Raw genomic sequence first — 23,700 nt, forward strand, 5'->3', positions numbered from 1 at the left:
AATGTTCAATTTATTTTGCTAAAATATTCAATTCCTTTTTATAAAATGTTCGTTTACTCTGATATACTAAGTTGGTTTAGAAATCTTCAATTATTTCAACTACTATATTCATAATTTCAATGTTTGAACTTTTGTTCATTTCTTCAGTCCTTTTTATTATTAAAACTCATGATAACTGTTTTTATGTTAAATGTTCATTTTGTTTTCATAAAATATTCATTTCTTCAAACTGAATTTTGCTCTGGACACTCATTAGTTATACATTTATAAAATCTAGAGAACAACCACAAAGGTTAATAGTCAAATTTAAGCGAAGACCAACTAAATCCCAGCCAGAGGTTCAGAAAGTATTAAGGTATAAGATAATATCAATTTTTTATTAAATTTGAATGATTTTTAATATTATATAATATAATGTGTGCATTAACATCATATTAATAAAAAATACAGTGAAGGAGATGGGAAGGCATGTACAACTTCTGAGACAGAAGTTCAAAAACCATTGAGGTATAATATAATGTCCATTTTTTACTACATTATGCATGTAATATAAATGTTCTTTTTCTTAAAGTTATTTGTTCAATTGTGTATGGCTTAATATTCATTCATAAATTGAAAGTTTATCTCATCTGCGTTTATGAATTATGTTCAAAAAATTTCCTCCTTGTGTTCAAAGTTTTTATGAATTATGATCAAAAAATTTACTTATTATGTTTAAAGCTTCTCCTATATGTTCAAAGCTTTTCTCCATTGTTCGTTCAAATTTTTTAACCTTTATGTTCTAAGTTTTTAGTCATATGTTCAAAGCCTTTCTTTCTGTTTATATCTCAGTCAAACTATTTGGTTATAATATGTTCAAAGCTTTTCTCCATTTTGTTCAAAGTTTTTAACCTTTATGCTCAAAGTTTTTAGTCAAATGTTCAAATTTACCTATTATGTTTAAAACTTTTCTCCATTTTGTTCAAAGTTTATTACCTTTATGTTCAAAGTTTTTACCCTAATGTTCAAGTTTTTAGTCATGGGTTCAAATTTCACAGTATAATATAATGTCCATTTTTAGCTTTTTAAATAATTTTTTATTAATTTTATATAAAATGACTTGTACGTTTACACCTTACTATTCAAATTACAGTGAAGGAGATAAGAAATCTTCGTCAAAATCACAGCCTGAAGTTCAAAAAACATCAAGGTAAAAATTAATATGAATTTTCAATTTAGTTGAATCGTTCATAATTTTTATATAAAATAGCATGTATATTAAAAATATATTATTCAAATAACAGTGAAGAAGATCAAGAAGAGTCTTCAAAATCTTTGGTACAAAGAAAGATTGCTACAAAAAATAGGTAGAATTTGGCATTTTTTTACAATTCATTTTCTTCTGCATATTTGTTCATAATGGTTTCATTGTTTGTTCATTCATTTGGAATTGTTTGTTCTTTATTTTATATGGTTTATTCTTTATTATTGAACGACTCTTTCTTTCTTCTTTATTTGTAACTTTATATATAAATGATATTTTACATACGTTTTCATATATATGATCACACATTTGTCGTTTTAATTTATTGAATTTTTTTTGTTCTTTGTTTATCAGGGGCAACAACTTACTGAAACAACTTTTAGCAAAGAGCATAAAGCAGAACAACAAAAAAAAGGCTGCACAAATGGTAGCTGCAGCTGCTGCTGCTGCAATGGCCAGCAAAGAAGCTGACAAAAGGATAGATACAGCTGCCGTTGCAGCACAAATAGAAGCTGAGAAAATGGCACCTGCAGCTGATGCAGAAGACAAAAGAGTCGCTCAGGAAAAGGCGTCTGCAGCTGAGAAAGAAGCCAAAAGAGTGGCTGAGGAAAAGGCATCTGCAGCTGATGCAGAAGCGAAAAAACTGGATGAGGAGAAGGCATCTGCAGCTGATGCCCAAAGAGAAGCTGAGCTGAAAGAAGCTGAAAACAAGAGGATCGAGGCTAATAAGAAGAAGGAAGAAGAAGATAAAGCTGAAGCAATGAAGAAGGATTTAGAGGAAAGAAAGAAAGAATATGAAGAAAAAATGAGCCAGCTTATGGCTAAAAACAACAAAGAGTTGATAGAGGAAGCGGAAAGGAAAGAAGCTGAGAGAAAGAAAAGAGAAGATGAGAGAAAGAAAAAAGAAGACGATGATGCCACAAAAGCAATTGCCATGGTGGTTGAAAATGTAAATGCTTCAGAGAGTGAAGCTCAAACCATTGGTGGTAAAGGCACAAAAAGAGGAAAGAAGACAACAGCTACCAAGAAGAACACCATTCTAAGTATTACTATGGATGAAGAACTACAAAAGAAGTTGCACAACATATCAGATTCATACAATCCGAGAAGAAGTACAAGATCAATGGTGAAAGTGCAACAAAATGTTGGTGCTGAAGTAGTTAGCAAAGAAGAATTTGAAGGCAAAGGTAACTATTTACATTGTTCAATCTTATTTCAATAAATATTCAAAATATATTATTATGTAAGTTGTACTTAGTATTTGTTAATAATGTAGATGTTTCTGGAGTTACTTCCAAAGTAACAAATACTCCAAAGAAAAGGAAAGCGGCTGAGAAAGAAGATGAGGATGAGCCTTTGAATGTTGAGATAATAAAAATAAAAAAACAAAAAGGTAAACATATTTACAAAAAAACAGTGTTAAAAAATAATTTAAGATAATTGATAAAATGTTAATATGTTAAATACATTGTAATTTTTTTTACAGGAGTTGAAAAAAAAGCACCTGTTAAGGGAAGAATTCTTCCTCTTAGGAGTGCATTGAAAAGAAATAAGAAAAATGATATTGAAGAAGTGAAAGAAGAACAGAAAACAGGTATTACATTTAACATTGTTCAAAGTTTTTTCAAAGAACGTTCATTTGGTTATCATAAAATGTTATTTTTGTTTGGATAAAAATTCTTTCTGTTTTTATCTCACAGTTATTCAAACTATTTGGTTATATGTTCAAAGTTTTTCTCCATCATGTTCAAAAGTTTTCTATATTAAGTTCAAAGTTTTCTCCATTATATTCAAAGCTTTACTATTTCGTTCAAAGTTTTTGGGTAATATGTTCAAACATTTTTACTATTTTGTTCTGTTCACAGAACTTGCAAAAGTCAATGTTAAAGGAAAAAGGAAAATGAAAAAAAGAAAGGAAGAAGAAGAAGAGGTTCAAGAAGAAGAGGAGTTAGAGGGAAATGATGAAGAAGAGCAAGAAGAGGAGGAAGAACAAAATGAGGAAGAAGAGGAAGAAGAGGAAGAAGATGAGGAAAATGAGGAAGATGAAGAATGGGAAGAAGAAGAAGAAAAAGAACAAAACAAGATGCCAAAAGGTATATTTAGTATACTAAAATATTAAACATTGTATTACATGTTTATCAAAACTTCTTAATTGTATGTTCTTCTCCAACAGAGAAAACAGTACCGGTGAAAGAGAGGTTGGTTCAGTTTGAAAAACAAAGACAAAAAATAGGTAAAATTAAAATTTATTTGTTCTCCATAAAATTAAAAATTCTACAATTGTTATTAAAACTTACTTATACGTGTTCCTTTTCCAGCATCAAAAAGAACAGCAGCAAAAGCAAACCTACCTGCTGAAAGAAAAACAAAAAGGAAAATAACTGATGAAGAATATGAAGTGAAGGAAGAAAATATAGAAAAAGGTAAAATAAACTCTTCCTTTCAACAGTTCCATATGTAAGTATAATAATTGATGTTATTTAAAATGTTCATTTTGTTTATATAAAATGATCAATTTTCTTAAAAAGAATGTTCAATAGTAAAACAAGTAATGTTTAATATATTTAAATAGAATGTTCATAATTACAATACATAATGTTCAAAATTTTGAAATACAATATTCATTATTGAAATAATTAATGTTCTACAAAATTTTGAAATACAATATGCATCATTAATTTTTGGTTTTGTTAATCAGCTTTAATTGTGGAACGGGAGGTTTCCCCTTTGGCGATGATTACCAAAGAAGTTCCTGCAAAAAAGAAACCAAAGAAATCAATTGCTGTTTACAAGGAAAAAGTAGCAGAAGAAGAGGAAGAAAAAACTGGAGTTAGAGGAGCACATGGAAAATTCATCAGTTTCATTTCCATGATGAATGAACAGAAGAAGGAGGCCGTTTGGAATATCGGTCTAGGAGCATTGCTAGATTTCCAGCTACCTACTTCATCCCAACAATTTGTTACATGGCTATGTAACAACTTTGAGGAAAACAGCCAATATCTTTATCTGCCGAAGAATGAGAAAATCCTGATAGAATTTGAGGACGTGAAAAAGATATATGGCCTTCCTAGCGGTGAAGTAGACATAGTTGAGGCAAAGTCTGACAAGGCTAGTGAAGAGTTTTCTGCATTCATGGCAAGGTAAATGATCTTAAATCTATACTTATATTTTCAATATATTATAGACTTCAAAAATCTAACTGCATTATGCATGTACTACAAATGTTCTTTTTCTTAAAGTTATTTGTTCAATTGTGTATGGCTTAATATACATTCAGAATTTGAAAGTTTTACTACAATTATAATGAGAAAAAGTTTTTTCTGTGTTTCTCATAGAATTATTCATAGTTTTTCCTTCTTATGTTCAAAGTTTTTATCAATTATGTTCAAAAAATTTCCCTAATATGTTTAAAGCTTCTCCAATATGTTCAAACCTTTTCTCCATTATGTTCAAAGTTTTTTTCCTTTATGTTCAAAGTTTTTAGTCTTATGTTCAAAATGTTTTCCTTAATTAAATTTTGTTCATTAACAAAAACAGATGGAAGAAGACAGTAATACATGAAAAGTGGAAACCTAAATAAATTTTGTTCATATTTATTAAATTTTGTTTTTCTTAATTAAATTTTGTTCATATGTCTATGCTTGTTCTTTTTCTATAACCCTGATTCATATAATTGTTCATAATTGTTCATAGTTGTTGTTGAGTTTGTTCTTTCTTTTTATATTGGTTGTTCTTTCTGTTTGGGAATGTTTATCTTAATTAAATTTTGCTCATTTAAATAAACAGTTGGAAAAAGATCTTTGGGAATAAGGTCCCATCAGTTCAGAAAATTTTAAATTACTACAGTCAAGAAGACCAAATTGAGGCTGGACCGGATGCAAATTTCATTACAAGCTTCTTGGTGGTCACTGTCAACACGTTGATCAAGAGCACGTTGTCAAACCAAGCATACTTCAAATTTTTGTTCTCAATGATGAATCATGAGCAGATCCGGAACTTGAATTGGTGCAAGTATGTGTGGGAGGCACTGCTCTCAACTACTGCACAGTATAAGAAAAACCTGAAGCAAAAGGACAAAGCAACATTTTTCACAGGACCATTGCCGTTATTGACGGTATAACTTCATTTACACCTTCTAAATTGATGATTTTAATGTACTTGATCAATCTTAGGGATTTTCTAACACTTATACTTTGTATGTCAGATTTTCTATTTTGACAGAGTTCAAAGAATGAACTTTTTTCCTCCAAGACGAATTCCACTTGTGTCCTGCTGGACAAAGGAAATAGGACACAAACGGAATAAATTGGAGGAAAGTGGCTTTGGATTGGGGAAGGTGTTACCCAAAATCAATATTGAAGAAAAACAAACTCGCAAGGTATTATTAAATACATCAAATTCTAATAGATTAAATTTAATTCTTCTGCCAAATATAAATATGGGTAATATTAATTTTATGTTCCTTCCTTTAATATGTTAAATAATATTTTTAGAACATATATAAATAAATGCTCATAACCCTTTGCTTAAATGTTCTTTATTTTTGCATATAATGTTCATACCTCTCTAAGACATATCATAACATAACATAATGAAGAATTTGTGCAATATATAAAGATAAAATGTTCAAACTTCTTTAGTTATTTATTCAAACTGTATCAATAAATGATAAAAAATAAGTGTTCAAGCCTATTTATTTATATATTGTATATGTGCACAAGTGTCATTCAGTATATATAGTTGTTCATACTTCTACTTTTAAATGTTCAAACTGAAACACCTAAAAGTTTACTATTCCCTAATATATGTCAATGGGTTTTAAAACACAGGAGTTTATGGATGAGTTTGTCGGTATAATTCAAGCTGTTGGTGACAATTTGTCAAAGCTTTCTGATTCACTGAAGAAGGCGCAAGAATTCTTCCCAGGAAATGAGTTGGTATCTAAAGTGGAAGAGTTCTTGTCAAAAATGGCAAAAGAACCATCATTAAGCCAAGATGAGTGGTATGATGACTTCATTAAGGCTCTGTTGGAAAAAGAAAAGGAGTTGTTGGATGCAATTGAGCTGGAGAAAAACAAAGCAAAAAAGGATAAGCAGAGATATGAGTATGATATCAAGAATGCATTCGACTTGGGACTTTCACCATCACCGATAATAGATGATGACAAGTTGAAACGTGAGAAAGCTGGTACATCCACCTCTACGCCAAATTTGTCACTTGAAGAAATAGATGAATCTTTGGCTTCTGCTATGCTGAATCTAAAACAAAGAAGGGAGGAAGAGAAAAAAGAAAATGAAATTGCAAAAGCTAAGAAAATGATGCAAGCAGAATCAGAAGTGAGTGAACCAGCTTCAGAAAAACCAAAAACAACAGTGGAGGAGATTGTTGTACAAGAAGAGAAGATTGTGAGCTCGGATGAAGCTACAGTGGAGCCTGAGTTGCATGTATCAGAAATGATGCCTGTAACTAATGTAATTGAAGAGGAGCCTGCACCAGAAGTGAGAAATGAAGAGGTTTCTGCACCACAAGTGATTGAGAAGAAGGTTACACCAGATGGGGTCGAGGAGCAGCCTGCAAAAAATAAGAAAAATGAAAGTGCTGAACCACAAGTGGTTGAGAACACGGTTGCACAACAAATGGTTGAGGAGCCAGCAGAACCTCATACTCCTACACAGTCGCAGGTGCAACAACCAGTGGAAGCTGAACTATCTGTTGGTGCAGAACAATCTTCTCTTCCTTCACCAAAAACTCCATTGAATGAAGTCTCAATATCAACATTAATTTCAAGCACAAAAACAGATTTGAAATTGGACGAAATTTTTGAAGACAAAGGAGAAAAAGAAGATGAAGGAGAAGGGTAAATTTTAACTGTATTAAAACTGAATTAGTATTTGTGAAACTTTGGTTATATTATGAAAACTATTTTAAAGACATAATAATGTTTTGGTTATTTAAAATGTCATAATAATATGTCATACTCTTCTAGTTTTTGTTCTATCCTTTTCAAACCTGTTAAATTTTTTTGGATCATTCTTTTTGAATGTTATGTTCTTTCTTTTTGTACCTTTTGTTCATTCTTTTTACTTTATATGTTCATACTCTTAATCTTATATGTTCATACTCTTAATCTTATATGTTCATTTTATAATTATGTTGATTTTTTGTTAAATTTTTGGTACTCTTAATCTTATATGTTCATATTATTAATCTTATATGTTCAATTTATAATTATGTTGATTTTTTGTTAATTTTTTTGTATATACAGAAATGAGAAAGGTGACAAAGGAAAAAGACCTCAAAGGATTCACAAACTACCGGCTGCCTTCTCTTCTCCATATTTGGTCAAGTATCGAGACTTGTTCAAAAATCTGGACACAATGCATCAAAGCCTAGCAGATTATGTCTTAAGTGGTCAGGACAACAGGTATTTTCTTTAATTTCACGTAAAAATAATTTAAAATTTAAATTCTTATACTTCCTCCTAATTTACTTCCTGTTTGTAGTGAGGTTCTTTATTTTGATGGATACAACTACATCAATAGAGAGGACATGAAAACACTGGTTGATGAAGTGGAAGTGGTTGACTGTGTGATTGATTCATGGTCAAAGTATCTAAATGCAAAGGGCCATAAAGATAAACTCTTCCTTTCAACAGTTCCATATGTAAGTATAATAATTGATGTTATTTAAAATGTTCATTTTGTTTATATAAAATGATCAATTTTCTTAAAAAGAATGTTCAATATTAAAACAAGTAATGTTTAATATATTTAAATAGAATGTTCATAATTACAATACATAATGTTCAAAATTTTGAAATACAATATTCATTATTGAAATAATTAATGTTCTACAAAATTAAGATAAAAATTACAAATGATTAAATTGAAATTTTCATTATCATTGTAACTAATTTTACATATATTTATAATTGAATGTTGATTATGTTTAAATGCAGCATATTATGTGTACAAACAAGGTGTGTCCAGCAGGATCCTCCTACGAAAAAAGGCTTGAGGATTTTAACAGAAGGGTTAACGAAGAACTGGTTAACTATAATTTCAAAAACATTCATCAATTTAAACAGGTAAACCTATATAACTACTAACCCATTCTTCAAACTTTAATGTTCATTTTAATGTTTGTAATTTGTTCATTGTTTTTAAGTTAAATAATTACCTCTTTTTCAGATATTCATCCCTGTTCTTGCTGCAAAACACTTCTATCTCCTAGTCATCAACCATTACAATGCAACTGTGGATGTAATTGACAACAGGCCTCTACCAAGAAATGTAAAATTTGAGGATAAATATGAGGGACACCCAGAAGTTGTGGTAAGAAATAAATCATTCATAAAATGTATATTTGAAACATCGTAGATAATTATCTTACATTTATGAACATAAATTCCAGTTGGATGCTTTTGCAAAATATATGGGCACATTTGGATATGAGGTAGAACCAATGCAAAAGTATGAAATGAATTTGGTCAAGATGAAATGGAGAAGCATGAAAGACTATACAAACTGCGGTGTGTATGTCATGAAGCACATGGAGACCTATACTGGTGATCCAGAACATGAATGGATATGTGACTTGAAGGCAAATGATGTAAGTTGAATTTTGTTCATTCTTCTTTTGTATTTTGTTCATTTATTTTTATTGTTTTGGTCTTTTCTGTTTTATTGTTCTGCCTGTTGAATTTCTTTTATATTCCTCAAATTTATAATTTAATATTTGGATTTTATAAAACATTTTTTATTTTTTTATTTTTATTTTTGATATACAGACAAATCAAATAAGGAAGCTTCGTGTCACTTTCTGTGGTCTCCTAATGCTTTCAAAGCAAAATGAAATGCATGAGTCAAACATAAATGAAGCATGGAGGAGTTAATGAAAAATTAAGCAGATAGTATTTCAAGGTTAACAAACAATAGATAGATTTTTAGTACAATGTAAAGACAATATTTTGGTATTTTGGTGGTTTGTTCAAAAACATATAACTTGGTGTTCATTTCCTTTATGTTTAATATTCAGTTTCCTTTGCTGTAGAAAATCCAATGCACAAACAAATACTCCAAATCAATAATGCATACAAAATAAATGTTTTTTAACTGCTTGATTGATGAAAGTTACATATAATGATTAATATCGTTAAACAATGTTCATTGTAAAAATAGGTAATAATCAATATGATTCATACAACGTTCAATTATTAAATTACTGATATTTATTGTATTTCAATAAAATGTTCATTATTAAAATACTTAATGCTCAAAATTTTCATATAGAATATTCACTTTGAAATACGTATTGTTCAAAACCTTTAAAGAAAACACATTAACAAATACGTATTGTTCAAAATCAAGTGAACAAAAGTAGATAATGTTGAATATATTTGATTAAAATGTTCATAAATTTCAGAAGGATGCCTTAAAAAAAAAAAAAAAATTCAAACATAAAATATTATGAAAAAAGGTGATGTTCAAAATGTTTGACCTCAATGTTCATTCTATTAAAACTAAATGATCAAACAGAAAAAGAGCACGTACTACTTGAACTAAATGTTCATTCTATTAAAACTATATGTTCAAAATGTTTGAACTCAATGTTCATTCTATTAAAACTAAATGTTCAACTCAATAAATCATTGACTTTTAATGGCTTCTTCAGCAGCCATTGATTCATCAAAAAGAGCTAAGAAAGCATCATACTTAAATTTCAAATAAGCTTGATCATTAGCAGATTGATGAGATCCTTTAATACCCAACGGAGGTTTAGTAACCAATGAAACTTGAGGTCCTTGAACCTTAGATCCAACTTGAGTAATTTTTTCAGCCTGAATAGATCCGTGAACTGTAGGTACTACTTGAATAATTTCTGAAGCATGCATAGGTCGTTGAACTTTAGCTTCAGTACAAGATGGAGCTTTAGTAACAGATGAAACTTTAGTAAGCATCGGTGTTGGTGAAAGTCCCAAGTCAAATGCACTCTTGATATTATACTCAAATCTCAGCTGATCCTTTTTTGCTTTAGTGGCTGATGTTCCTTTAGTAGCCAATGGTGCTTTATTAACCGATGGTGCTTTAGTAGCCGATGGTGCTTTATTAACCGATGGTGCTTTAGTAGCCGATGGTGCTTTAGTAGCCGATGGTGCTTTAGTAGCCAATGGTGCTTTAACTTTTGTACATGCATCGGTTTTAGTACTTCCATGAACATATGAATCATTTGATGTTTCATTTGTTGAATTGTTTTCCTAAAATTGACACAAAATGTAAAGACATTCAAAAACAGAAATTTAAATATTCACTTTAAAGAATTAAATATTAATATCTACCTTGTCCAATGATTCTACATTTTTATCAACAGCTGCACCTCTTCTAAAATATTTTGGAGGTGGCTTTGGAAAAGAAGCATCAACCTGAAATAATATAGTGATCATTTATCAAGTAAATGTTACTATATTTATAACTAAATGTTCAAACTTCGCAAGAAAAAAAACCTGAAATAGTGATGGATCTAGTACAACTAGATCAGATGAGTCACTAAGAGAATTAGAAAAAATCACAGGAGCACCAACTTCATCCAACTCCTGCAAAAACCAAGCAAAAAAAAAAAAAAAAAAACAAAAATGTTCAATTAGTTATAAGCAAATGATCAGTTTATAAAACATATATGTTCAATATTAATAAATATTTACCATGACTGCAGATTGAGCCTTAAACCTTGTTGCATCTGTAAATTTTGCTTTCCTCCTCCTCCAATTCCCTTTAGCTTTATTGTAGATTTTCTCAACTGTACCCTTCAATCTGTCATTCCTCTCACCTTTTTTCCTTAAATTCTGTGGGTTTTTTACTAACGGCACAAAGATATCTTCACCCTCTTTAGGATCAGAAAAATCAATAGTACCCCTAATACTCTCCACTTTTTCTTTTAAAAGACCAAAGGCAGAATCAACCTCAGCCCTAGCTTGAAGAGAATCTTGACTAGACATAACAAGCTTAACAAAATTCCTAAGGGTCTGTGCCCTCCAAACAGAAGCCGCAACTATATTAGACTTTTCCCCATCATCTTCAACCAAATGACTGCACATAGCCGCTTTTGTCCACCTCTTCAATATATAAAGATTGGGAATCTCTGGGACACAATGCACATGATAAACACGAAGCGCATGAGAACATAAAAAACCCATTTCAGTAAAGTACTGACAAGTACAATCCACTGCAAAAGTCTCTTGGTTAAACCGAACTTCATGTTTAATCAAGTCTTTTTTAGGCCTCCACACATAATAACTTTTCTCTATAGCTGTGTTTCCACGTATTTCTTCTTGAGAACATGCCATCCCTTTAAGAAATTGTTCTTCAAACAAAACATATGCTTCTATAGTGTAAATCTTTCTCGCATGAAGAAGAATTCCGCAATTTGCAGCTGCAACTTCTGGTCTACCTTTCCAATTTCTGTAGTCATGACCATTCTCTTTGCTCCTCCAATCAGAAATAACATCCAAAAAAACATGATAAAAATCACATAACCCTTGTGTCTTATCAAGTCGATGGGAAACTGACTTGTTGGTAGTTTCACATCGCTGTGATGATAACACACCACCAGACCAATAATTCTTAGAATAAGCAGGACACCACATCTCTCTAATTGTATATAAATTCTTCAACCATGGATTTTCAACGCATTTATAGTGAGTCAACATTCTGAAAAACAAAATGTTCAATATAAAAATCAAATTTGTTCATCGGAATATACCTATTTGATCAAAGTCGATCAGAAAGCATATAACTTAGTAATAACATGAAATTCCTAAATGTTCATTTGTTTGTAAGTAGATGTTCATAAGGTTACAAGTACATATTATTTATTAATTAAAAGTAAATAAGTAATCCAAATTAATTACCTTGGCCAATGATATTCAAACTCAGCAGCAGTTTCACAATACTTCAGAAGATAATTGAATATGTCAGAAAAACCATCTAAAGCTCTATACTGCCCAATATGCTTCTTTGAATTTTCCCCAATATGCCACGTACATAATCTATGTCTAGCATCTGGAAAAACATTCCTTATCCCAGCAGCAATGGATGGAGCTTGGTCTGTCATAATGGTTATTGGGGGATTTCCACCCATGGATGTAAGGAAAGTTTGAAAAAGCCAATTAAAAGATTCGGTTTTTTCATTGATAACAAAACCCATTCCAAACATAACATTATTAGAATGATGGTTCATACCAACAAAAGGAGCACAAATCATATCATATTTATTGGTCCAATAAGTAGTATCAAAAACCAATAAATCCCCAAAATAATCATAATCTCTCTTCATCCGACCATCACGCCAAAAGAAACTTAAAAGTCCCTCTTCTTCACTAAGCTCAAAGTCATAATAAAAACCTTCTTCACTAGAATTTCTCTGAGCAAAATACTTGATTAACTGATGACAGTCATGACCTTCAAGTTTATTAGCTTTTGCACGTGATAAAGCATTATAAGCATCACTAGCTGTAAAACCGACCATAGGTGATCCGCCTACTTCTTTCCTCAAAACCCTCAAGGTATCAGACACTTTAACACCACTAGCTTTTAAAGTAGACATAAAGTAAAGAGCCTCCTTACTAACCTTCCTTTGTGATCTTATCAAATGCCTCTTATTTAGAGGAACCATAGCATGATTATGAATCATATTATGATTCACAACCGTCCATACACCATCTTTACCAATAGAAAACTGAACAAAAGCAGTACACCCAGTACGCGTATCCAATCTAGCATAAGACCTTGTTCTCTTCCTTTTTTCATCTTTAACCCCTTCACAGCTACACAAGAACCGTTTCATAGTATAAAATTCACTGTTTTGACGCTTCCGACCTTTCCCAACCCTAATACCAAAACCTTTACTAAAAGCATATTCATTATACAAATCATAAGCTTCGTCTTCATTTTTAACTTCCTTCATCATTAACATAGATTCTGACCCTTCAACAAAAACACTTACTTCCTTATTCACTGCGAAAGGAAGAAATGTTCAATGTTAAACTAGTGATTGTTCAATGTTAAAATAGTGAATGATCAATTTCAATAATAACTAACAATGGAAAATTGAAATGTTCAATATCCTTAAATAAAATATTCAATATTAAAATAGTAATGTTAAAAATAGAATGTCCATTGCTTAATTAGGTGTTGTTCAATGTACTTAAATAAAATGGTAATTACGAACATAGGTAATATTCAAAATCATTAAATAAAATGTTCATTATAAATTATAAATAATGATAAAATACTTGAATTAAATGTTCATTGTAACATAGGTAATGATCAATAACTCTTAATAGAAAGTTCAATATAATACAATACAATGTTCATTATCTAAATAAAAAATATTCAATATATTTTAATGCAATGTTCATTACTAATATACGTAACATTCAAAATCATTCAATAAAATGTTCATTATTGTTGTAGACAATGTTCAATTTCCTTGAACTGAATATTCATATATTTGTTAAGAATGTTATAAGTAAACAATGACGATATTTTCTTTTGGGACAGAACAATTCAAAAATTCATAACATAATATGTATTTTATCAAAATATATAATGTTCATAAGATCTGAGGTAAAAATTCATTAACATTATATACATTGATAATAAATAAAATTATGAATAAAAATCGAACAAAAAATAACGTACAATTGCAAAAAAATAAGAAAATCTGCAGAAAACAAAAACAAAGAAACAAATCAAAATCGAAATATCCAGCGAAAACACGAAAAATAACAAAATTCTAAACACATTTTATCCAAAATCAAAATATAAAATCGAAAACAATCAAAACCAAAAACATTGAAATCAAAACAAATAAATGAAAATAATAAAATATAAACTTACGTTCTGACATCAATGTACTTAAAATTCCAGAATTAGATTCGAAAAGAGCTTCAGAATTTTCCATAACTGCGAGATCCATGGAAACAGAGGAGAGAGAAAATAGGAGAGAAAAAATCGAAATAAACCCTAAGAACAAGCGCAAGATATATCGCAACTTGAAGAAGAAGAAACAAAAAATTAAAGAGTTGTCTAACTTAGGAAACTCAGGAAGGGGATAAAAATACGCTGAACGACGTCGTTTTCGGGGGGGTACAGCCAGCGCTGGCTGTACCCGCATCACACGACGTCGTTTGATTAGGGGTACAGCCAGCTTGGCTGTACCCGAGGGCAGCCAAAAAATTGCGCCCAAAGAACAACTGGGTTTGATTTACTTTAAAAATGATAAATAGGAGAGTTTAAAGTCAATTATATTGTTGAAAAAGAAAAAAAAAGTTATTTGTTCCTATTGGGTGATAGAAAGACATCGAAGATACTATATGACTTTAAAATTCTAAAATCCAGCTTCTAATGCTACGGAATATATTTAAACAAAAACTTTGTGACTTAACTGGCTTTTGTTTGCTCTCTATTTGATTTATTCGGTATGAATTTATATTATCTGAACTTATTTGAATTTAATTTAACATATATTTCGTATAACCTTATTCATTTATTTTTAAAAGAACTTATTTTGTTTAAAATAAACTTAGTTGTGTGTGAAAATGTATGGAAAAATTTATTTTTTCTGAACTTATTTTAACCGAACTTTTCTGAAGATATTTTATAATAAATAAGTAAAAATAACACTACAAGAATTTGTATTTTTAATGACAACCTAATAACGACGGGTCAAAAATCCCGTCACTAATGCCTTTTACGACGGGCTAACAACCAAACAAAGACGGGAACAACCGTCGCAAATATCATTTACGATGGGTTAACGTCGGGATTTTTCATTAATGACGGCCCCCTTTTATGACGGGTTCGCGGCAGGAAAGCCCGTCATTAATCAACGATTATTGGCCTTTAACGACGGGAATTTCCGTCGTTAATGATACAATTTCTTGTAATATAAGTAGAACGTAACAAAGTCTAAATAGTCAAATGGTCGTCTCTAATATATATGGCATGTTATTTGAGGACAAAATTAAGTTAAACAGAATATGGCCTAAATAATGAAATGACCGTCTCTAATGTGACATGTTATTTGAGGACAAAAGAAGAATTAAGTTATCACGCGCGTTCCAAAAGCATACCAAACAAATGTCATTAACCCTAATCTCTAGACCAAAATCAGTCTCATAAATTTGCTTTGATATGCTTTAGAAGTACAATAACAGTGAAAGAAGAACAAGATGCAAAGCAACTATTACAAACAATTACAGTCAAACTAGTATTCTATCATAAATCAAACTTCAAAGGAATAAACTCCCATTATATTATAGTTTTTATAATATAGTGGAGTGATTGATATTGAGAATACACAAGGACCACCTCAAGTTTTATTTAATATCCAAAAGATGAAATTTAATAAATAAAAATTGCAAATGACTAAAACCAACTTAAGTCTCTTTCTAAAAAAAGGGTGAAAGGGGAAAGAAAAGCCCAAAACCCCACTAAGATTATGTCATTTTTATCAAGTACTTGTAACATTATTGACAACAAAACAAATGAGGTATTGGCGTAATGGTAAACACTGAATGTCTATGTACGATTGGTTTAGATTTGAATCATCCTTCTCCATGTGTAATTTGTAATGCTCTTAGGACTCGTTTGCAAAAAAATTATTCTTGTCAACAAAAGTCTGATAATATTTTATTAAGTACGTACATTTACACGACTTTAATATTGTCTCTAACAAACCCAATTATGTCACTGTCTAGTGATAAAGATTGAATGCATGCGTACAACAAGTCACAAGAACCGTACCAACACATAAACCGACTTGCTCTCTGGAATCAAGTCTTCTTCAAAGGCTCACTTCGCAAGTAAAGTTCTCTCTAGCTTCTTCCTGCATATTCTACTAGTACTTGAAATTTTAAAGAATACATTTTTTTTTCATTTGCAATTGCAATGCTCTTATTACTCATTGCTCATGGGAGCGAAAGAAGGAAAAAAAAAAACATTGTTGTCAAAAAGAAAACATTATATTAGCATAATATTTTTATTTTTCTTGGACCTTGTCAACTTGTGTAACCAAACGGTCCCTTATTTCTCAATGTCTTTGATAGGTAACAAACATGACGTAACTATGAATAACCACTTCCATTTCTCCTTAATAATAAAAATAATAAATAGTTGCCAATTGGCTCAATTCTTCCTTGAGAGTTGAGATATAACTTAAAGCCCCCACAACAAAACTTGTCTATTTTTATCATTATTCCCCTTGTCTACCTTTTCAATTATTCAATGTTTTTGTTTCCATTTGAGTTTTTGTTTCTTCTACTATCTTCACACTAGTTTGATGTTGGAGCTTTTTTAGTTTTGATTCTTATGATGCCGAACTCATGTATGATATAACCGGTTTTTAAATGAATAAATGAACAAAAACGGTATTGGTTTTACCTTACAAGATACAACTAATCGATTGTGTGATAAATAAATAAAATATCATGCTGACCACGTAAATTACTCCATATAAAAATATGTCACTTTGTACAAAATCAGACATGAAAACACTTAATTTATTCCTTTTGACACTTTTAATTATTCTAAGGGAAATAGAAGTAGATGATAAACTACTTCAGTCTTTTGAATCTGTTGTCGCTAAATAATCCTTCCTTCCAAAACAAAAGTTACTTCTTTATATCTTTTTCATCATTTCAACCCGACCTTCATCATATAATTTTTAGTAAAACAAACTCTTTAATAAAAACTAACTTTCTTTTAGTGTTTTTAATTGGTATTTGTATGCATCTTGCTTTGTCCATTCACTTGGTTTCAAGGGACTAAAATGCTCTAGTAGTCCACATCAAACCTTACCTTAAATTATAATAGCACTAATTAGAATTGCAATTTAATACATTAGCAATACTACTAACATATTTACATTAGTGTCACCTAATATGGGTTTATGTCATCATCCCCTAATCCCCTATTGTCCTATCCACATCAAATAATCACCTTAACCAATGCATTTCAACCTCATCATGCACCTATTAACGAGACGGATGGAGTATAGTACATCGACCCTTCAGATCGGCAATCCTCCAATCGTACGAGCATTGAAATTTGATTGGCAATCCTCCAATCGTACGAGCATTAGAGTTCGATCTCAGGACAGGATCAACCAAACATTTTTCAAATTTAATTTTCACGTACAATAGAGGCTATATTATGTACACCTGGTCATTATTCAGAGTATCAAATGCTCCTTCACCCCAAAATTAAAAATAGTGGTTCTCATAATTCTTATGAAATTTTTACACAAAAGACATAAAATAAGTCAAAAAGGCTATGCCAAAAAAAACTTTCACTATCACTCTACAATTATTGCCTCTAAAATTCTATTACTACTAAAAATTATATTACAAATTATTTTTCTGTCAAAATTACTAGGATTAAATATTATTACTGAAAATAATTACTAGATAATCACCAAAATCCAGATAAATAGCAAAGATGGACAGAAATAAGAGAGGGTGCTGGGCATGTTTGGCCTTGACTCGCTAACTCACTGAGCTGACTCACAACCCCGAGTCATTCATTACCTTCCCCGGTTCAAAAAATATTTTCTAAAACAATTTCAACCAAATTTTATTTTTATGCAGTTTATTTTATGGTTGCATATTTGGATATTTACCCTTCGAACCCGGTTTGGCTCCAAATCGCGTCGCGAACGCGGGTCATGTCCCGGCCCTTAAGGGTCCGGCCCACGCCTTCGAAAACCGAGAACGCATTCATCTTCCTGCTCCGGGCCAAGTACTCATGGGGCGGCTCCACAGCCGAGTCGACAACCGGATCATAATCCTCGTCCGAGTTCACGCTCGACTCAACCGAGTTGACTCGGAGGATCTTGCTCCAATCAGGAACGTCTACTGGAGCTGACGAGGCCACGTTTCTGTCCTGTAGTGGGCCCCCTCCTCCTCTTCCTCGACGCGTGGCATCTCCGTACTGGTGCAGGATCCTGCGTGTAGATGATGGCGGCGCTTTGTCCTCTTCGAATGCCAAGGACAAGCCCCCCACGTGGTGGTGCCTCTCCTCTTCACGTGACGTGACACTCACGCCCCTCCCCCTTCTCCCACTCTCCACGGTGGCGCGTGGGACCCACTCGCGGATGTGATCAAAGTGGTGGTGGTACTGGTGGTGATTATTTTCCGAGGTGTCGTCCACCATCGACCAAACATCCTCCTCGACAAACTCCGTTACCTCGGAAACATTGTCGTTTCCGAGGTAATCATGGTCGTGGTTGTGGCCGTGGTCGTAATAATTATAGGTAGTGCCCGTGCCGAGTAGCCTATCGCTTCGGCTCGAGGATAATCTCCGGCCTTTGGCCATTATTTACCAATTTAAATGAATGATTAACCAAATCAAATAAATAAAAATGATAGAGATTAGCGTTAGAGATATGGGAGGGAGTTCAATATAGTAGTAAAATCATAAGTGTGAGTTTGAAGGTGAAGCAAGTATATATAGAATTTTTATAATTTGTGTTTAGTGGGTCCCAAATTTTTCATTTCATTTGAATTTGGGATGTATTTATGTTGCATTTCAGGGTAGAATTAGATTCATGTGATTGTATGAAGAGAATGGAACGGAATTGTTTGATAAAAATTTGGAATTTTAAAAAATGTAAAATAGAAAAAATAAATTAAAAGGTGAAAAGAGTGATGATTGAGCGAGTGAGCTCAAACACATTTCTTGGCGCGTGTCCTTATATATACTACGAAGTAATTCATGTTTGCTTACTGTTTTATTGGATTTGGTTAAGACTAGGAATATTTTAACTAAATTCCCTAGGTGCATATAGTAAAATTTCTACAACGATTGCACCATATATAACACTTTTTATAATTCCGTTTACAAATATATAAGATTATCTATTTTTGTTCATAAGCTACAAACGATTACACATGAGTATGTGAGTTTCTATAAGAAGGTAATTTTTATCTCTGAGCGCGATAATAAGACCGTAAAACTTGTATGGTGGTTTTCAGGAAATTTAAAAGAAAGAAACTGAAACTAAAATTCTTTTATGATTAGTTAAGTTGGGTTAGATTTTACCACATCAAATTGTAAGAATAACCTATTTGTTCTTGAGTGAATTTGTATACTTTTCTAGTTAAGGTATGTGGAATTGAAAAAAAAATATAAACACTAGTAAAATTTACTCTGTTCTTCTCATTATTTGCCACTTTTTGTTGGATTATTTCAAAATTATTTGAAAGATACCTTTGTTTTTGTAATTTTTTTTCCTTTACTTTCTCTCCGTAAGTGGAAGTGGAAGTGGAAGTGGAAGTAGAAGTTGTAGAACACTTACTCACTCACTTTTCTCTCTACTTTTTCACTTGCCTTGATACTTTTGCTACTTCGACAATAAAATAAAATGGAGAGAGTAGTTTTTTAAGACTAATCGAGAAACTCTGCAAACTAAGTTTATTCCATACAGTTACTCAAAATATTATGAGATGAAGAGAGGATACTCGTATTTTATTACACATTCACAAAAAACAAAAAGATGATCTTAGGAGGGAGATGCAAGCTAAATTAACGTAAAACATAGAGGAATAATTCAAGTTGCTTGATTCGAAGAGAAAATGAGTAATTTGCAAGTAGTTTAGTTGGATTTCTTTAATTAGAAACAATTAATTAAACTATGTGGGGCCTACAATACAACCTAAGGAAGATGATGCAAATTGCAAAATCAATGATTAGAGGCTAATTTCCTAGATTGGTAACATTTGTTAGACTTTTTTTTTCTTCCAATACTAAATTAAGATCAAGTGGCTTAGCTAAATTTATGGCATTAAGCCACCAATTAGTTGTCAAATTGTTTGGTGATTTGTTAGTTGAGTGAGTGATAAGCTAATTGTGAGCCTTTTTTAGGTTTACCATTTTTCCTTCAATGTGTGTATGTATAGAACTACAGTTGTAGCAACCTCTATCTATCTAAGAAGCTATATATGCCAAAATCTTCTTGTCGTCTAGCACCTCCACCCTCAAAACAAGTATATCTAGAGTTACGTGTATTCGATGATTCGTTTTGCTTATTAATTAGATCAGATTTACTCTTCTGGGAATTTGAAATCATCAAATGAGTAAAAAATAATTATCTAACTTTAGATATACTCGGTACAAGATAGTTCTATTCAAAAAAGCTTGCTTCATGTTTCAATAACGTTTTGACGGATTAGGGAATGATTTTTTTTCCTTTATGAATATTTCGTATTACGTGCTTTTTAATCGGTAATTGTTTAATTAGTAAAAAAAAAATCATTTAATATGTAAAATAAGTTTTAATCAATAAATACAATTTAATGAATACAAAACAATAATTTCTAGGGGTTATTCCTGCGTGAATCTAGTCCACATTAATATTAGCGTGTACTCAAAATTACAATATCCCTTTAAATTAGAACCCTTTTTATATACATGCATAGTGACTTTTAGTGTTCACATAATGATTGTAATAAATCAGACACCATCATCTTAGACATAGTAACCATTTTTTGAATCAAATTAACCTCGTTCTTTTTTTAAAAGTCTTGACTTAAAATCACATTATTCAAGCACAATTTATACTGACGACACCAGTTTGGTATTTTTTTCATAATAACCTTAAAAAAAACATGCCAAAATAAATTAGAAACAAGTTGTTCACTTTCTTTGTAAACATGATCCACAATAAATTTAGTGTTAACCAAGTCCATTTAAGAATATCTAAAAACGAATACAAGCATGACTCTCACTAATAGAATTTGAATCATTAATTAATGACTGGCCAAAATTCTCGTTGCAAATGCCTTTTGCGACGAGGCTAACAACTAAATAAATACGGGAACAACCGTCGTAAATGCCTTTTACGACGGGTAACAACGAGATTTTACATTAATGATTACTTCCTTTTATGACAGGTTCGCAATAGAAAATCTCGTGACTATTGACCTTTAACGACATAATTTCTCGTCGTTAATGTAATAATTTCTTGTAGTGTATGCGAGTTGGTTAAGTTAAGTTTTATTTAGTACATGAAGATTCATAATATTTTTGCAGAAAAGGATAATTGGGTGGACGTTCATACTCATGTTTTTTTCTTCAACCATGCTACAGTACCATATATAATTTCATAATATCAACTTTATAATTTTCACAAATAGAAAATTAGACATCTTTAATGGTAAATTGATAAATTAGCAAGTACATTGGTCCAAACAATATAATAAAAAACAACCCGGAGGGAGTATTAGCCAACAAAGTAAATTTCACTTCATTAGAACTTGGTGTGAATTGTATGCACGAGTCGTATTAGTTCGGGAATACAGGTAAAACACCACTAGTTATTCAAAATTGATTTTTACACATCTCTGTGTGAACATAGTATAGTTTCATGTACGGAGTAATAAGTAATCTCAAAATGAGTGTGTCAGTTGTGCCAAAATCGATTCTCCTATAACTCGTACTCTTTCCGTCTAAGTTTTATAGTCATGATTGACTAAAAACAGTGTTTTAAGAAAAATAGAATATAGTATATGAGAGATTCAAAACACCGGCGTATTAGTGTATCGCAATTCGACGTCCTAGATCGTTAAAAACGCCCGCGTATTTTACATATAATGACAATTGTACCCTTATAAATTCTACCCCGTTTTCTTTTACCATCTCCGTTTCTCCGGTCGGTGAAAAAAAACTCCGGCAACTAATTGTGCCCTACCCCACTGTTGAGGAGCTGGCGAACCCCAAACATCACCACCACGTACCCTCCCCTTCACCACAACCACGCAACAACTGCCGGCAGGACCCCACCTCCGCCACCCTTCCTGTCAACACCACCATCATCTTCACCATCTCCACCATTGTTGAGTAGCCGGCTGGCCCCAAACATGTCCACCTCTACACCACCGCATCACCACCATATTATTCACCATCTCGTCGGCCATGAGGGGAGGCTCGTCCCAGGAGGTTTGATTATTTTTTTTATTAAACTTTTTTAAGAATGCCGCCCAGAATTAGCGGGTAAGTACGATGGTTGCTCGCCCAGAAATGGCGGAACCAACCATGGCTCAGCCGCACATCTGCGGCGGCTTAACCATGGTTGGCTCCGCCACTTCTGGGCGAGCAACCATGGTATCTTCACGCCATTTTTGGGCGGCAATTAGCTTGTTTTTTTCAAAAAAAAATTATTACTTAAAAATGTTGAAATTTTAAAATTTGATAAACAAATTTGAAATTCTTTCAAAATTTAAAAAATCTGTTCATAATCTTAAAATTATCAAAATCGTAAAAACAATTACAAACATATGTATTCATAAATTTAGAAATATTTAACAAATAATTAATTGTAATTCGAATATGCAAAATAATTCATTTAAATTTGCTAAAATAATTTTTTTTTCTAATTCAACATGGGTGTTGACGGCTGTAAATAAAAATTGAAATAAATAATTCAATTTTTTTTCCACAAAGACAGAGTGCCGCCCAAAACTGGCGGATGATACCATGGTTGTGCCGCCCTGGATTGGCGGTTCCGGCCATGGTACACCCACCCAAGATCTGCGGATATACCATGGTCGTGGCCGCTAATCCGGGCCGGTAAAACCATGGCTCCAGCCGCCTTTTCTGGGCGGCACAAGGGTCAAATTAAAAAAAAAAATCGATAACACACCACTCGCGGCCGCGAAGAAGGCGGAGGAATGAACGGCGACGCCATTTTACATCTCTTTGGCGGCATCTCCGCGAGACAACAGAAACCGGGGATGGTGATTTGATTTGGGACCCAACACAAAGAATTTGAACAGAACAGCGGCGAGGGTAGTGGTGGTGCAGTGCGGTGAGGGTGGTGGTGTAGTGCGGTTTCTGGTGGTTGTGGTGGGGTGCTGCGGTGTCGTGTAGTGGTCGTTGTTTGGTGTGGTGACTGGTGGTGGTGGTAGCCGGTGATTTGCAACTGGGAAATAACGGGGCTGAGGAGGGAGGGAAAGGGGGGAGGGGGGTTATTTTTTATTATAGGGGTAGTAGTGTAATTTTACTTTTATAATGAGGGCGTTTTTAGCGGAATAGGACGTCGAATAAAAACCCCTACATTAATGATTGATTTGTATGAAACGATAGAATAATATATATGTAAAAATGAATAAAATACATGGAAAAGTGGAATAATCGTATATACATTTTTTTTACCATTAATAAAAAGGAAGTTATATCGGCATCACTGGCAGGGTAAATTACGGTTGACCCCACGGGTGGATGTGGATCCCCATATAATTTGACTGCGGCACTCAGTATCAATCCCCTTATTGGGACCCACCTTCCACGTGGGATTGGCAATAATTTTTGATCTTTCTACAGCGTAACACGTGTTAGATCATTCTCATATTGGGTCCCACCTTCATTGTCTTTTTCTTGCCCACGTGTCACTATAGTCGCTTG

The 23,700-nt window shown here is 32.3% G+C and overlaps 2 protein-coding genes across 2 annotated transcripts; one reads left to right on the forward strand and one right to left on the reverse strand.

Annotated features, from left to right (window-relative positions):
- Positions 1 to 367: 367 nt before the first annotated feature.
- Positions 368 to 9,655, forward strand: LOC130462877 (uncharacterized). The gene is made up of 19 exons (XM_056831845.1): positions 368 to 507; positions 1,133 to 1,189; positions 1,284 to 1,346; positions 1,598 to 2,430; positions 2,520 to 2,636; positions 2,730 to 2,837; positions 3,109 to 3,336; positions 3,417 to 3,476; positions 3,562 to 3,666; positions 3,942 to 4,383; positions 5,030 to 5,357; positions 5,448 to 5,621; positions 6,073 to 7,100; positions 7,509 to 7,667; positions 7,747 to 7,906; positions 8,202 to 8,330; positions 8,434 to 8,577; positions 8,657 to 8,854; positions 9,033 to 9,655. Exons 4-19 carry the CDS (start codon positions 1,668 to 1,670, stop codon positions 9,135 to 9,137), a joined length of 4,248 nt encoding a protein of 1,415 aa, XP_056687823.1. The 5' UTR covers positions 368 to 507; positions 1,133 to 1,189; positions 1,284 to 1,346; positions 1,598 to 1,667; the 3' UTR covers positions 9,138 to 9,655.
- Positions 9,656 to 17,504: 7,849 nt separating this feature from the next.
- LOC130463786 (protein S40-5-like) lies at positions 17,505 to 18,725 on the reverse strand. The gene has a single exon (XM_056833023.1). The coding sequence runs from the start codon at positions 18,613 to 18,615 to the stop codon at positions 17,917 to 17,919; it is 699 nt and encodes a 232-aa protein (XP_056689001.1). The 5' UTR covers positions 18,616 to 18,725; the 3' UTR covers positions 17,505 to 17,916.
- Positions 18,726 to 23,700: the final 4,975 nt, after the last annotated feature.

This window comes from Spinacia oleracea, chromosome 6, assembly GCF_020520425.1.
Source record: "Spinacia oleracea cultivar Varoflay chromosome 6, BTI_SOV_V1, whole genome shotgun sequence".
Classification (NCBI taxonomy): domain Eukaryota; kingdom Viridiplantae; phylum Streptophyta; class Magnoliopsida; order Caryophyllales; family Amaranthaceae; genus Spinacia; species Spinacia oleracea.